This window comes from Hyperoodon ampullatus (assembly GCF_949752795.1).
Source record: "Hyperoodon ampullatus genome assembly, chromosome: 9".
NCBI lineage: Eukaryota > Metazoa > Chordata > Mammalia > Artiodactyla > Ziphiidae > Hyperoodon > Hyperoodon ampullatus.
In genome coordinates, this window is record NC_136922.1 from 21,966,745 (window position 1) to 21,982,839 (window position 16,095).

Below are 16,095 nucleotides of genomic sequence, written 5' to 3' on the forward strand. Positions count from 1 at the left end.
CTTCAAACACCGAGTCTGTCCCGTGAAACCAGCCGCAGCAGCTCTGAAACGGGGCAGGCCGAGGGCGGGCAGGTCAGCGTCGGGCGGCCGCTCTCCATCTGACACGGGTTTGGTGTCTGCAAGGTGGGCGCCTGGAGGCCCTGACCCGGCGCCCCCGCCCCCCTAACAACACCACGCTGGCCTCCCCACCGCTCTCCGCAGCCCCGCCCGGGCGGCGCTCTCCTCCCGCAAGGGCGCTCACCTTCACTGCAGCGGGGCCACGGGCGCCCCCGAGCAGTGGAAGTGCACGTTCTGCCACTTGCCGTCTCGGCGGTGCCACACGCGGGTCTCCTCGGACTGGCTGGTGCGGGGCCGGCCCTGCCCGTCGATGTACTGCGTGAGGCGGATGTAGGCGATGCACGCGGCGTCCTCGCCGATGACGTGCACGTGCGGGTTCAGGATCGTCGTGTGGATCGGCTTGCTGTTCTTGGCGAGCACTGTGGGCGGGCGGGGGCTTGGCACCGCGCCCCCGGCACCGCTACGCTGGCCCAGCCCCTACGAGTGCCAGCCCGGCCACCCCTCCCCCTCCCGGTGGGGCGGGGACGGGGCAGGGCTTCCCTGGGCGCCTGGCTGGGGGCCCGCGGGCTCCCCGGGGGTGCCGCCCCGCACTCACAGTTCTCGAAGTAGAATCTGTGGAAGTCCATCCCTTCAACCAGGTTGCCCAGGGCTTCGGGCTCAAACGAGGTCAGGCCTGGGTCGCAGATTTTCCTGGGGGGCAGACCCAGGTGAGGAGGGGCCCCTCAGAACCCGCCCCTTCCGCCCACCCCCTCCCACCCCACGGCCCCAGGATGGGCCCAGGAGCCCTGACTCACGCATAGGCCTCAAAGTCACCGTTGTTGACGGCCTCGATGAGCTGCTCCGTGATCTTGATGATCTCCTGCTTCCGCGCTGTGGGGGACAGCCGCCCAGTGACCCGTGAGCCACGCCCCTGCAGCCCCGGGGGCGTCCCACGCAGAGCACCCCCACCTCCCCGCCCCTCCCCCTCCCCCTCCAGGAGGGACCCCGAGGCTGCCCGGCTCAGACTGCTCCCTTCAGGGCCACCAACGGGGTCCCCATTTCCAAGTCCAACAAGCCTCTGTCTTATTTGTCTTAAATACAACGTCCCTGAAAGACGGAAATACTCTATCCAGAGTACAAGGTCTGGAGGAGGCAGGAAGGGGAAGCCAAGCCTGCCGTGCCCCAGTCCCTCCGGCTGTATCCCCTGGGCCCTCGGCAGCTGCAACACTGTGACCAGCCTTCCCAGCTCCTGCCCGCCCCCCCCGCCACGGACATTGCTCTCATAGTCCTTCTTGGGGAGACAGCTGTCTACTAAGGGCGGGCTCACAAAGCAGGCAGGGGACTGAAGACTGCAGGGCCAGGCCTCAGTGCAAAGGCCAGGGAGCCGGGCCCAGGGGAAGGCAGAGTGCGGGCCTCACTGCCTTCTCTCCCTGGAAGGCCGCAGGCTGCCGCCTGGCCTTCCAACTCTTCCAGCCTCCACCTGTTTGTGGTCCTGGGCCCCCAGGCCAGTCCTCTGGCATCACCTTTCCATCCTGCACCCTCCACCTGAGGCCCTGGGCCGGCAGCCTTCTCCGCGTTCCTGCCCACTTGACCTCTGGTCCTAGACAGACCCAGTCCCCCGGGTGCTCGCCTGGGGGCTCCATTATCTCTTTAACTACCATTTATTTTCAGGCAAAACATTTTAAACACATGGAAGAAGCAGAAAAAATAATATAGCCCACAGCCTGCTGATTCAAATCTGAACCATTTTCAGATTTGCTTTAGATTTCTTTCCAAGAAATAAAACCTTCCAGATAAAGATGCAGATGCCTGTGTTCCCCTGAATCTTGTTCTTCACTCACTCTCCCCAGAGAAGTATCGTCCTGAGGTGCTTAACCACTTCTGTGCAGATATAGAAACACCCAAAGGCACACAGGAAACACACACGAGTGTGCACACAGGCACAGACACATCCACACGTGGTGATTTCTTAAAGCAGTGATAACATGCCAGTGATAAAACTCAGACCCAAGAAGGCCACCGAAAGCACGATCCCAGGAGCTCTGAACCACAGTTCCCTCCCCGGTCACGGCCACACCAGCTGCGCATGTCTGCGCACTCCCAGCATGGGTACTCGTGTCCCCCCTGCTCCCAGCAGCACATCGGGACCACAGACTCTCTGCACGGCCACTCCTGTGGGATGGGCATCACCACTCAACCAGGCCTAACGATGGGCATCTGTAGGTCTCCAGTCTTCAGCTGCCAGAGCAGCCGGGACCAGCACACGCGTGAGTTGATGTGCGGGCTACATTCCCAGAGCGTGGGTTGCCAGCTCCAAAAAGGCGCAGTTAGCATTTTGAAGCATGTGCCCACGGCCCTCCCATCAGCACCTTCGGCTGTCTGGGCGCTCACTTTCCCAGGCACCCAGCTAGGAAGCGGACAGAGTCCACGGTAGAAGATGCTGCCGGCTGTGTGCAAGCCCAGGCGTGCCCATGTCTGAGCTGGGAGCCTGGGTCGTGCCGCACTGGCTCTGGACAGTGGCTGCAGTGTGAGCTCCATGACACCCAAGGGTGTCATGGTTGAGTGCATGCATGAGCATATGTGTGTGTGTGTGTGTGCACCTTCGTGCACACGTGCGCAGGTGAGAGTGTGGGCACATGGGCATGCATGTGTGTGTTTGTAGTGTGTGTATGCGCACACCAAACCGCAAGCACGCGTGGGCTTCCACTATATAAAAGAGACGCTCTCTCTGGACCTGGCAGCGCTTCTGCTGGCATCCTGTTTCTGATCCTCACCGAACTCTGTGTCTGGACTATAGCAGGGTTTGGGCTTGAGGCTGTCTCTGCAGAACCCGAGCCCCACCTTGTCTGGTCAGCCCTGGAAGCAGGCCTCCAGGAGGCGAGCTGTGGGCCCAGCTGCCCTGATGCCCCACGTCCACCTGCAGAGCTCTGTCCCAACACAGACGCAAGCAGGCCGGCCTCTGTCCTCACCCTCTGGATATTTCACACCTCCACCCACACACCACGCCCTCCCTCGCCCATCCCATCACACTTCGTCTCCCCTCTCAGGGCTTCCCCCGCAGCCTGCCCACCTCTCCACCTTCTGCCTGGGCGTTTCCCAATTCTGGGCAACCCTCTCTCCTCTGGGACCTCATCCACACCCATCCCCAGTTCACCTGTCACCTCTGCGGAGGTGGCCTCGAGCTTCAGGCTCTGATCTCCCCGCCCAGTGCAGCCTAGCTCCCCCACCAGACCCCGCCCAGAGGGCCAGGCCTGGGCTTGTCCGAGGGCAACACCCAGCCCCTGCCACTTCCGTCCCTGCCCAGGGCGGCCTGTCACCCGGGACCCCGCCGCCTCCCGCCTGTGGCACCAGGTCCAGCCCCTGCTCAGAAGCCCCCACCTCCCACCTGCGTTTTACTCTGTCAGCTCCAGGCCATCCTGCTGATCTCGCCAAGGGGACGTCTACACACCCTGACACCCTGACACTTGTCAACCCCCCTTCTTCACAGACGTCGTGAGCCGCCCCCGCCTCATGTGAGCCCTCAGCCAACAGCCTTGCAGCTGGAATTGAGTGACTCTTTTTCTGTTTTGTTTCCCGTGCACTCTGATTTTACAGTCACCCTACTGCACTGTGGTGAGCCGAATCTTCCACTTAATGAAGTAATACTGAGCGTTTTTAAACAAAGCGTAATTAAAAATGGAGTCAGTGTAAAGAGAAAGAATTAAGTAAATAGAAACCTACGGTCGCAGCACACACTGCAAAATCTGAAGTTAAGGAAACGGCCACCACGTCCATTCTGCAGATGGGAAAGCTGAGGCCACACGAGCCCAGTCACAGCCCAGGAGTGGGCTGGACGCTCCTGACCCTCGGAGGGGCTGCCCCCCACGTCTAACCCCACGCTGCGGAGCAATCCTTCCTCCCCCAGTGGCATGCTGCGCGAAGGGACTCCTGGGGGCAGGGGTGAAGCTTGTTATTGAGAACAAGCCTCCCCCACCAGACAACTCCGGGGACGGAGCTGAGGTCTGGCTTGAAGTGCAGCCCCCAAGTCCCCTCTGGCTCTCCTGGGGTGAGCTAACAGGCCAGGGAGGCCCGGCCACCGGCAAAGGGTCCGGGGGGACCCCAGTAACCCCAGGTTGACCCCAAGCCCTGTCCCTCGGCAGCTGCAGGGGCACCAGGATGCCCCCAGCCACCCCAGGGAGGCAGCTGCACAGGATCAGCCTGGATTGTGCGTAATCCCTGATCATGGAGAACACGGCCCCGGCCAGTGGGCACCGATCCCGTTTACACACTGAGACAGCTGGCGGGGACGTTCCCGGGAAAGGAGGGTACCCATAACCCAGCCCAGGGATGACCCTCTGCAGCCGGGCCTCGGTGCCGTGAGGGGCTGAACCCTGGTCCCAGAGCTGGAGAGGGGGCACCCCGGCTCTGGCACTCACCCACTCAGCCCACTGAGCGCCACATCTCACCCCACAACGGCCCCTCAGCAGTCCCTTCTCCAGGCCAGCCCCACCCACGTTCCTTCACCCGAGGACCCTCACACAGGCCTATGGAGCTGGGATGCTGGGCCCGGGTGAGAGGAGGGTACACATCCAGGCACGAGGACCCCCGCTCCCTGAGGGAGACTGATGGGGGCCCCCCGCCCTCGGTGCCCCCCAGGGCTTTGCATCTGCCCCTCCCCTGCACCCTGCAGGCCCGGCCACCCCCTCCATTCAGTGCTGGTCACAGAACCTTCTGTGGCCGCACCTCCCGGAGTCAAGCTCAGGACAGACCCCTAAAGGGGCAAGCCAGTGCTGTGGGCCCCCCGGGTCAGCCTGGGGTGCTCAGCACCCGTGGCACGCCCTGTCCTCAGAGGTCTCCACCTGGCCTGCGCATGTTCCTAGGGTGGGTCACAGCCCTGGGCCGAGGTCACGCTGCAGGTGGCCCCCTTGGGCACAACCCTCCGCATCTCCTCCCCTCACCGTTCTCAACTGTGAAGGAAGGGGCCGCAAGGATCCCAGAGATGGGGACGTGGAGGCCTCTAACCTCGGATAAGACGCCGCACAAATGGGCCACAGGCTCCGCTGTGCGCCCACCCGCAAGATCCTGGTCCCTCACCTCGGACACTCGCCTCCACTCCCCTCAGCCAAGCCCGGATTCAGGCCACGGTATTCAGGCCTCCGTGCCTCCCCGACTGCTCCCAGGGCCTCCCTCCCTCTCTCCCTCCTCTCGGCCCGGCCCCTGGGGCTGGCCCGCAGCAGGTGGGCGGGGGTCAGCACCCTCCCGGCCCGGCACTCACCCAGCCTCTCCCCCGCCATGCCCGGCCCCCGGCCCCGCAGCCTCTCCTCTGAGAGCCCGGTGTCTCCCCGGAGGTGGGGATGGCTGCCGCCCTGGGGTGTCATCCATCCCTGTAAGCGATACTGGCGGGCGGGCGGCAGACGGGCTGCGGCGGCTCCTCCCTGCCTGGGGAGGTGGCCCAGCCCAGCGCCCGCCCGGCCGGGCCCCCACCCCTAGCATCACCAGCGGGGGTGTAACCCCAGGCACCAACCGGCCGGCACCTGTCCCATCCTCGCTGCGGAAGAAACCCGCAGAGCGTGTGGCTCTAGATCTCGGGAACCTGCTTCCTGGTTCTCTTCCCACACGTGCATGTCTTTAGCCAAACGGCAGCTCCGTGTGGAATTCCCTGCACCCCACGTCCCCCTACCCCCCACGTCCCCCTACCCGCGAGCCGGCCCCTTCCCAGAGCCAGGGGGCGGCGCACCGCAGCCAGGGGTCTCCGCACCCCTGTGAGCCCCCAGGAGCAGCCAGCAGGGCCACTCAAGGTGCTACTTACACAGGGTGGGTGGGGAGCCTGGGAGAGCCGGAGGAGGGCAGGGTGGGGGGCCCTGGGCTTCTGGGGTCCCCGAACCCCTCCTCACCGTGTTCAGGATGTCAGAGATCCTGAGGGCTGGGGCGGAACAGACGAGACGTGAACACGAGAAACACGAGGCAGGCGGGAAACACACAGAAGACAAAACCTATGAGCTGATGAGCCAAAGCCAGAGAGAGTGGGTGGACGGGGGGGTCACGAGGGGACATGGGGGGACATGGGGGACACAGGGGGACAGAGAGGGGACATGGGGGATGGAGGGGGACAGAGAGGGGACATGGGGGACGGAGGGGGACGGGGGGGACAGAGTGGGGTAGAGAAGGGACGTGGCAGTGGAGTGTGACAGAGAGGGGTGTGGGGCACAGGGGGAAGCTTCAGGAACGTTCAGGCAGCTGCACCTGTCTGACCAGGTCAGTGGGGGCGTGTGGAAAGCTGCTGCGGGCGGAGGGTGCCCTCCATTGAAGGGCAGCCTGGCCCAGGAGGGGACAGAGGAGGCAGCCCAGTGCAGGACAGGCCCTCGGTCAGCGCCCGACAGGTGAGGAAGGGATGAGTGAGTGAAGGATGGGCGGAACACCCAGCCCCTCAGTGGAGAACCCAGGTCTGCAGGGAGGCCAGGCCCTTTCTTCTCCCCTTAAACCCACAGGCCTGGGGTTGGGAGGATTTCTCTAATAGCTCCTGTGCCTGGGCTCCCCGGGGCTCCCCGGGGCACACATGGAGTCAGTGTGACTGGTAAGGGCACGGCCCAGGGCCCGAGGGGCAGGGCACGTGGGTGGGCGGCCTCACAGGCGCCCTGCCGGCTGCCCTGGGCCTGGGAGACCCTCTGGGGGAGAGGTCTGGGGCCCTGGACAGCAGTGCGGGGAGCGGTGTGGGAGGTGAGGGTCGGGGAACCGGGTTGGGGGGGAGTTAGCGCGTGTGCCCCTCGACAGCCAGCCAGGCCAGACAGTTAGCCAGGCCTTGGCAGCCCAGCCTGGGAGCAGCTGAGGCCGTGCACGGCGGGACGCGGGAGCCGCTGGGCAGCAGAAGCAGCAGGCCTGGGGCACTACTTACATGGGGTGGGCAGGGGGCCCTCGGCTTCCGGGGTCCCTGAGCCCCTCCTCACGGAGCTCAGGATGTCACAGATTCTGGGGGCTGGGTGGACAGGAGGCAGACATATGAGGAGGCTGCCGGGCGAGGCTGGCGGAGAGGAAGCAGGGCCTCTCCTCTCTCCCGCCCTGGGGCCTGTCTCAGCATCAGGGAGCCCTGGCCCTGACACCCGAGCAGAATGGTGGACCGGGAGGCCCCCCAGGCCAGTGGGGAAGGCCCGCACGGAGGGGGGCTTGAGGGGCAGAGGCCCTGGGGAGCCTCAGAGGGGGGCTGTCGGGGGCAGGCTGGTGCCCAAGCTCGGCCGGCCCTTGGCTCTCGAGCGCCCCCTCAGAGGAGCTGCAGGCCCTTCAGGGAGACCCCCGCAGCAGCAGGGGCCCGGCTACTTACATGGGGTGGGCAGGGGGCTTATGGAAGCCGGAGGCGGGCAGGGCGGGGGGCCCTCGCCTTCTGGGGTCCCCGAGCCCCTCCTCACGGAGCTCAAGATGTCAGGGACCCTGGGGGCTGAGTGGACAGATGAGACGTGAACACGCAGGTGAGGACACACAGGAGAGGAGGGGGAGTGCAGGAGAGGACCAGAGGGGCTAAGCTGGAGAACCACGCGGTGGGGTCCAGGGCTCCTGGAGCGCCATCACCCCCACGTGCCCAGGGCTGTGTGATCACAGCAGGTACGTGAGGCAGACACAGGACCACGTGCAGGGCTGGACATGGGGCCTTTGAAGGCCGGCCTCCAGGTGGGAAGGTTGTGTGCCAAGGCCAGCAGAGGCCAGTCCTGGGCCCACTGAGGCTTCTCCGCATCTGACGGATGACACAGCTGAGGTGAGAGGCCCCCGGGGCCCCTGTGCCTGCCCTGCCCTGCCCCACGAGGCCCCTCGGGCATCTGCCCACCCTCTCCCAGCCAGACAAGGGGTTGGGACGCGGCTGGCCGGGCTGGCCCTCTCCCCTATGCTCCTGCAGGCTCGGGCTGCCTCAGGCGCCCAGCCTGCTGAGGCAGGGACGGAGCCGCACGGACAGGGCCTGGGAGAGGTCTGGATGACCTCCACGCTCCAGGCTGATGGTTCGGGGCCTGCAGTCTGGAGAAAACACATGAACGTCCGCCCTCCCTGCGTCCAGAGGCCAAAGCCTTATGCTCGCTTCCACTATGGGGCCGGGAGGATACTCAGGACAGGGTCACTGCATCCCCCCTAAACTGGCAGAGTGGCCACTGTCCAGCCCAGGGGCAGCCCTGAGGGCACCCAGCACTCATCTACAAGCATGTGGCCGAGAGGGTCATCAGGCAGGCCCTCCACGTGGGGACAGGCAGCCTGGCCTGAGTGGAGTGGGGACCAGATCCCCTCCCTGGGGGCAGCTGAGAAAGCCGAGGGTGGAAGAGGGGGCCCTGGGTGAGCACACGGCGCCCGGCACCCTGGGGCCCTTGTGGGGCACAGGCGGAGCATGGCCCAGCTCGGCCTGGGAGCCCTGAGAGTGGGTTGGAGCTCGAGTCTCTGCAGCCCACCCCCCAATCCCACAACGAGCCCAGGAAACGCCCCTTGCTGCCCGTCCACGAATCAACTGCCAGCCGGGCAGTCACAGGTTTAAGGACCTTTGAGAGAAGAAACAGCAAATTCAACCGTGGGAACTGGGTGCACAGCCCCCAGAGCAATGTGGGGGCCCGTGCAGAGAACTGGCCCACCCAGGGCAGCAGCTTCCTCGCTGCTCAGGGAGCCCGGGCCCGTCAGGCTCTGCTTGGATGCTATGCCGGAGACTGCCCGGCGCTGGTCTGTACCCAGGTTCAGGTGGGACTGCAGCCCTGAGCAGGGTCAGTCCTGGGGGACACGCCCGCATCACAGGCCTCGGCCTTTCTCCATCCCAGCTCCCCACCCGCCAGTGGCCCGCCCCGCTGCCCCCGCTGGGGTACCTTTTGTGTCTTCGTCCTCTATGGTGGTGTGGGTGCTGTCAGATGACTCCTGGGGAGACACGAGCAGACAACGGGTCAGGACGTGGCCTGAACCCCAGAAACCCACAGGCAGCGCTGGAGCTTCACACCAGCCCCAGGCGTCACCTGTCCCCAGGCTGGGCCACCATGTCCCCAACAGCTGAGGACCCCAACTTCCCCTTCTCCCCACAAGGCACACACCCAGTGAAAAGACTCCGTGTGCTCAGATGACTCATTAACAAGAGAGAAAAACAAGCTTTTTGGAATTCCAAGACTCCGGGTGAAGCACAAAATCATCCACAGCCCGTGCATTTTGGCAGACAGGGCGGAAGCTTCCAGTAGGTGCTCGGGAACCCTGGCCTGGCCCAGACAGACTGCAGCAGCAACCACACCTCCTCCCCAGGCCTGGACCGTCCAGCCAGGCCTGGCCTTACCTCTCAGGTGGCCTTAAGGGCAGAGAGGTGGCCCCAGCACCTCCTACCTCACTCCTGGCTTACTGCCCTTCAGATATAAAACCAGGTGCCGGCCACCTGTCACCGAGTCCCCAGAAGGCCTGCTTGTTCCTCAGAAGGAACATCTTAACAGGGTCCCCAAGGGACCCCCCGCCCCCTCCAGCCCCCTCACAGGACACACTACTTTGGGCCCTGGGCCAGGAATGGGGGTGTCTACAGGTTGTAGGATCAGGGCTCACACCGCAGCCCCAGAAGCCTCACTGCAGACACAGCGTCCTAGGGACACCCATCCCTGGCCCCGAGTCACAGAGGACACCCAGGCTCTTCCTAGCACCTTGAGCCTGGGGGCTGGCCCAGAGCCAGTTGCCCAAGATCCCCTGGTCCTGGCCCATGGCTGGGGTGTGTGGGGACCCTTTGAGGATCCCAGGCCCAGGGGGAAGTCTGGTTCTGGAAACACAGCGTGGCCGCCCACCCCAGAGAGCCAGCCCCTTCCCTGGCCGCGGGGTGAAGATGCCGATGGGATGGGAGCTGATGCCAGAGCAGACAGGAGGGGCAGGAGGAGGGGTCAGCTCAGCGGGCAGCCCCGGGCGCAGCGGGCAGAGGCGGGGAGCGACGGGTGAGGTCGGGGGGAGTCTGTGCTGCTCGCCTCCTCCCCGCCCCACACTCGGGGGCACGCCGGGCCGCCCACGCCGGCCCCCCTCCCCCGGAGCACGCGGCCCTGGCCGCGCATCCCGGAGGACACCCAGGCTCTTCCCGACTCCCCGAGTCTCTGAAATGGGCCCTGCATTCAGCTGCCCCTGGCTAGGCTGGGCCTGGCCGTCGCCAAGGCAGGATGGAGAGGGTCTGAGAAGTGGACCCTGCTCAGGACATGAGGAAGCCCAGGCTCCTGTGTCCACCGTGGACTTGGTACAAACATGCCTCCAAAAAGGGCAACACCTGGGGCCTTTCCCCAAAAGGGAGCAGCCCGCGGACCTGGGGGGCTCTGTCCTGCCTTGGGAGGGGTCCCTGCACAGTTGTCTTGGCACAAGTGCTTCCCTGGGGTCAACATCCCAGAGCTTCCCCAGGGCCAGGGGGTCTGCCTACTGCCTGAGCAGACGCTCCCAAGAGGGCGGTGGGGAACGCGCAGTACCTTGGTCCCGTCCACTGGGTTATGAATGACGGTGGTTTGAGGCTCCTACAGAAGAAGGAAGCACAGAGGAAGGAAAGAGGGAGGTGAGAAGAGGAGGAGAGCGGAGGCCCCCCAGAGGAGAGGAGAGGAGAGGAGAGGAGAGGGTGGCAGCGCAGCAGCACGGCGGCAGAGGGCCAGCGGGGAGCAGAGAGCAGCTGGAGAGAAACCTGGGCCGATGTGGATGGAACCAGCAGACCTGCCCGGACTCGCGGGCGCCTGCGACCGGAGGGAAATGGAGAGCGTGCGCCTGAGGGCGGTGGAGAGAAGCCACACGCTGGCTGCCCTGCATTGGGCGCTCCGCCCCCTTCCTTTGTCACTGGGCCCTCTGCCTCAGGCATGGGCGGAGCACAGGTTTGAAGATGTCATGGGGGTGGGGTGGCACATGGGATGGATGGGGTCCGAGAGGGGGCTGGCTGCGAGGCCGGCACATGGGACCCTCCCCTCCTGGGCCAAGGCTGCCCTCCCACTCGCTGGATGGCCATTCGGCAAACCCAGCCTCCCCACGGGCGGTCCAGGGCTCACTCCCAGAAGTGTGGCCTGGGGCCCGCGGGGACACCAAGTGTGCTATCAGCAAACTCAGAACCTGCAGACCAGCAAACCCCAGCCTCTTGGGATGGCCTGCTCTACACGAGACACCATAGGCACACAGCATACTGGGCAGGAGGGCCGGTACCCGCTGGCCACAACCCTGCACCACCAGCTCCGTCCCCTGGACAGGACCCTCCAGGTGAGGGCTGGCGCTGGCGGGTCCCTCTGACCTCACGTCTGCCCAGCCCTCCCCAGCAGGAACCCCTGAACCCTCCAGGCAGCCACAGGCCAGCACAGCCATAGAAGTGTATCTCCCCCCACCTGCCTCGGGGCCTGCAGGACACAGACTCTGATGGGAAGCACCATGGCTGCTGCTGCCCTAGACCCGACAGCTGCTGCTGGGCCGTCACCAGGGAAACCACCAAGGGGTCTCTGTCTCCCTCCAGATCACTGGGCTCTGAAGCTAAGGTCAGGCCCACCCATTCTTCCTGGGGAGAAACCAAAGGCCCCCACCTCCCAGACAGCACACCCCTGCAGCACCCAGGAGAGGGGTTGGCGGGGGAGTCCCCACCGCCTAGCCTGTCCTCACCCCCGACCCCCGGGCCACTCTCCCCGAAGAGCCTGCGCGGGCCGATCTCTGGGTCAGCCCGTGGCGATCACAGAGGCCGAGCAAGGCCGATGCCCTGGATCCTGGCTCTCAGCCTCACCAGCTCCCCGACGGGCTCTCACTGCTGACCCACAAGTCAGCAGGGGCCTGTCCGCTGCACCCAGAGGGGCTCTCCGGCACAGCCTGAACTGGAGTCCACCCTCACTCCCACACCCGAGCGGCGGTGGGGCTGGAAGGGCCAAGTGTCGTCTGTCAGAGACGGGCTGGCAGCCAGACCCCAGCTTTACTGCAGGCCTCCCGACAGGTGGCCACCACACAGCCGGGGTACGGGGGGGCCGAGAAGCGGGGGGCTGAGGGGTTCAGTACCAGGGCAGCTGGAGGAAGCGTCCCCTTGGGGCTGGTGGCAGCTGCACTGTTTTTGGTGCTATTCGTCTGGGGCTGCAGAGAGAGGAAGAGAAGCCATTAGGGAGAGAATGAGGGGGTCACACCCCTTCCTTGGGAGGGGAGGAGGCCCAGAGGGAGCTTCGGGGATTGGGCAAAGCTGTAGGCTTGAGACTGGGGGGGGGGACCCAGACTCCCCAGGGCCAAGCCAGCGCCTCACCTTGCCTCCGTCTGCTTTCTTGTTGAGTAAACTCTTGGCTGCTGCATTGGAGGAAACAGACATGATGAGTGAGGGGCCCGGGTCCCACGGCAGCCCACCCCCTCGGCGTGAGGCAGCCTCGGTGGCCTGCGAGGAGCCTGGGTTCCCCAAGACTGAGTGAGCAGGCGACCCAAGGTCCCAAGGCAGAGGTAGCTTCTGCGCCCAGCTGGGGACAGAGCGGGCCTGTGTCCTGTGCCGAGCAGGGCCGCCCTGGGGAAGGCCTGGCCGGCGCTGCCCGAGGACCCCCGTCCCCGGGACAGGGCCTTCCCCTGGCCATCCGCCATGACCTTGGAGGACACCAAGGTTTCTCCTCCCACCTGTGACCAGCAGTTTCCGGGAGGGCAGCATGCAGGCGCCCTGAAAAGGAAGGCAGGGTGCTGCCCCTCACCCGAGATGGGAACACAGGGCAGGACAGCAGGTTGGAGTGGTAGGCACCCCCATGTTCTCAGGCAGGGGTGGGTGGGCTGCAGCTGGCCACCCACAAAGGGAGGGGCTTGTCCCAACCCCAGGTGCCTGCTCTCGGCCTCCTGGCCCCCCTCCCTTGGCAGACCGGACTTGGAGCTCTGTTCCCACGGCCAGGCCTCAGGCCAGGCCTCTCAGCTCAGAGCCCCGGTGGGGCGGGGGGCAGCCTCACTCTCCCTCTTAAACCACCCCGCAGCCCGAGCCTTGGGGCCACCGCTCGGCCTTGCTCTGGCAGCGCTGGCTGGGCCAACTCAGGCCTCTGTGCCCACCCACCAAGGACCTTAAGCTCTGAGTGACATCAACGGGATGACACACCTGGGGGAGGGTCCAAAGGGCCACCTGCATCCCAGGTTCCCACCACCCCTCAGAAGCCCAGGCCCAGCAGATGGGCCCGTCTCACCCCAGCCTTCCCGCCCCCCCCGGGGAGGAGGTCGGGGGCTGCCCGGCTCTGCCTCTGCCTCTCTGTACGCCAGCTTCAGAGGCCCTGACCTGCCACACCCCACTGGCCCTTAGCCCCCCAGGATCTGCACCCTCTGCAGCAGTTAGTTTTAATTACAGAACTCGAAAAAAAAAAAAAAGAAAAAAAAGGAAGTCAGCTTACCTTATGGAAAAGGAAAGGTGAGGAGGGGAGGAGAGGGAGTGAGGAAGAAAGGAAGAGAGAGAGAAAACAAGATTTGTGGACGTTCGGGCAGGGAGTGCAAGTCTGCAGCCCGGGGCTCAGCGGCTCCTGCCTCGCCCGCCCTGCCCACGCTCACGCCAAGCGGTGCCCCAGGACAGCCGGTGCGGGTTAGAGAAGCAGCCCTGGGGTCGGATGCCGGAGGGTGGGGTCCCTCACCCTGGAAGGAAGGTGGCACAGTCCCCACCGCCGGCTCCAAAAGCTCTGGCTGGCCAGCCCTGAAGGGGAGGCCGCCTGCCCAGAGGGAGGAGGGTGGCCCCCAGCAGGCCTGCAAGGGGACCTTTCCTGCTGGGAGCATCCATGGAGGCCGTTGACTCGGGCCGGCACATCAGAAAGACCCAGAGAGATGCAGCGATTCTCAAAGTGCGGTCCCCCTGGACCCCACCCCCACCCCCGCCAGCAACATCAGCATCTCATCGCCTGGGCTGCCTCAGACCTCCTGAGGCAGAAACTCGGGGGTGGGCTCGGCATCAGTTTAACTGTTCATCTGCTCTGGGGGATCCTGACGCTGCTTCAGTTCGAGAACCACTGGTCAAGGTCCCCAGTGCAGTGACCAGGCCAGTCCCAGGCCGCTGGGCCACCCCCGGCTGATTGCCTTTCCCTGTCCAGGTGGCCATCGCCGCCCTCCAGGCTTTGCTTTGGCACACAGGTGGCTGCCCCCAGCCAGAGGGCCCCGTGGGGTCATCAGAGACCTGCTACACTGGGCGCAGCTTCAGTTCCCAGCCTTCCTCCCCAACGGACCCATCAATTCCCTCAAGTTTCCCTCCCAGGATCCACAGGCCAAAGTTTAACGAGAAGCCTGACTCCTGGCCCAACCCTGTCGCCCGGTGGGCTTCACCCCGTGAGAAGCATCACAGTACCCCAGCGAGTGAAGGGACCACAGGTCATCCCTTTCCTCGTCCCCCAGTTCATCCTCCCAAGGGCGAGGCCTCACCTGGGGAGGCCGGACTCAGGATCACACCCTGCTGCCCCGGCAGCCCTCCTCCATGGGCATCCAGGACCAGAAATGCCGCCTGCTCAGGGCCACAGTCCACTTCCCACCGCGGGGACTGTGAAAACCTCCCAGGGGGCAGTTATGTCCGCATCCCTGTAACTCACCACGGAGGAACAATCCAGCCCTGCAGACATGGGAACTCCCGGGCCTCCAGGGCCTGCAGCCTCATTCCTGACCAGCATGGCCCTAGCCTCCCTGCTGACCCCGAAGTGGGGGTCGTGCTGTGGTCACAGAGCCCAGGGACCCTGTCTGTGCTGGCCGACCAGCTGGCCGGACACAGCTGGAGGAAAGTGGGGTCCAGCCCGTCTCGAAGGCACTCGTCGTGAGAGCTGAGCAGGCGAGCAAGCTGACACCGCCCCCAATTTAAGGTGGACAGTCTGCGGAGAGCCACCTCCCCATGCCACACAGCCCAGCCGGCTGAGTTAGAGCCAGTGCACGCCAGTGCTGGTCTGAGAAGTCCGGCCAGGGCCAGCCCAGTGCCCTGGTGGGGGCAGAGTCAGCTCTGCCTGGCCTTCCCCTTGGGCAGGAAAGGGGGGCCCCTGGGTCAGACCCTGGGACAGTCGTGGGTCTTAAGAGGGTTCCCTTCAGTCCCTGATTCTATCAAAACCCACATTGCAGACCGTGCTACACAGGACGGTACCAGTTCCACTTCCTAACAAGCCACCCCTCCGGGGACTCAGTCGGCCACCACGGCCCAGGCTCCAGGAGGCCCTGCAGCAGACACCTGTCTTTGTAATCGATTCCCGAACACTCCTCCTTAGGAACCCCTGTAACCTACACCTGCGTGTCTGGGTTCAGCGTATCTGGACACACAGCTGCCATCTTCCTGAGCGCAGCTCCTGGCCGCCGCGTTTCCTGGAAATTCACATCTCTGTCTGAGAATAATTCCAGAATCCTGTTGACTCCCGTCTACACTAGCGGTCAAAGGCATAGGGAGTTTCCTTCGTGTTTCCTCAAGTCGAATTCAAGTGGAATTCATTACTACACAGCAGAAGCCAAGGTGGACCAACCAGGCACCCTAGACCCCCGGAGATAAGCAGAGACCCTCTGCCCCACCCCAGCCCGGGTCCTTGGGGCCAGGCCATCACTGCCACCCCAGCAGTTTGCCTGAGTCTCCTCTTGGTGAAGGCCAAGTGGGACTGACCAGGCCGCCTCGATGAACTGCAAGAGATCTACAAAGACACCCGGTCTTCCGCTGGCCGAGGGCACTATGTCACCCCAGGGGCCGTCATCCACAGAGAAGCGATGGCCTTGGGACTGAGCCCCCTGCCTGCCGTGTCTGCTGGGTCCAACGCACTGGCTGAGGTGGGCTGACCTAGCGGGGATGGGGGCTCAGCCCACAGGGCCCAGCCTTTACCTTGTCCCCTAGCTCGTCACTCAGGGACAGCCATGCTGGGCTCCGTCCACATGCACGGACCACCCCCAGGACAGAGCGGCCCTGGGCGCCGGGGGCAGAGCCGCACATGCTCGCGGCCTCATGCACGGACGCTCCACATCCCCTTGCAGGCAGCGGGCATTGCAGGTGGGAGCCCCAGGCAGAGAGCGGCTCAGAGGCGCCTGCCTCGCTCACCGCCGCCCCGCCCCCGGCTTCACCAGGAGCCCCTAGTCTCACTGTCCCGTGTCCCAGTGCCCCTCCCTCCCTCTCAGGTGCTCCAGAAAGGCCCAGAAAATGAAGCTGACTCAGGACGACCCCTGGGGGCCTGCCTGCTGGAC

The 16,095-nt window shown here is 64.9% G+C and overlaps 1 protein-coding gene across 23 annotated transcripts in view; it reads right to left on the reverse strand.

Moving 5' to 3' along the window:
- Positions 1-243: 243 nt before the first annotated feature.
- CAMK2B (calcium/calmodulin dependent protein kinase II beta) overlaps positions 244-16,095 on the reverse strand; it is a gene marked incomplete at both ends in the record, with an annotated part of 92,395 nt that continues 76,543 nt past the window's right edge. For 3 of the 23 annotated variants that reach the window (XM_079711258.1, XM_079711275.1, XM_079711277.1), the window contains 7 exons: positions 244-476; positions 653-747; positions 852-927; positions 8,838-8,886; positions 10,437-10,481; positions 11,977-12,048; positions 12,212-12,252. In XM_079711258.1, coding sequence (XP_079567384.1) covers positions 244-476; positions 653-747; positions 852-927; positions 8,838-8,886; positions 10,437-10,481; positions 11,977-12,048; positions 12,212-12,252 — 611 coding nt within the window. Of the gene's footprint in view, positions 477-652; positions 748-851; positions 928-5,824; positions 5,939-6,907; positions 7,021-7,330; positions 7,445-8,800; positions 8,887-10,427; positions 10,482-11,976; positions 12,049-12,211; positions 12,253-16,095 lie in introns of all 23 variants that reach the window. The other 20 variants (XM_079711259.1, XM_079711276.1, XM_079711261.1 and 17 more) reach the window with 17 other exon arrangements.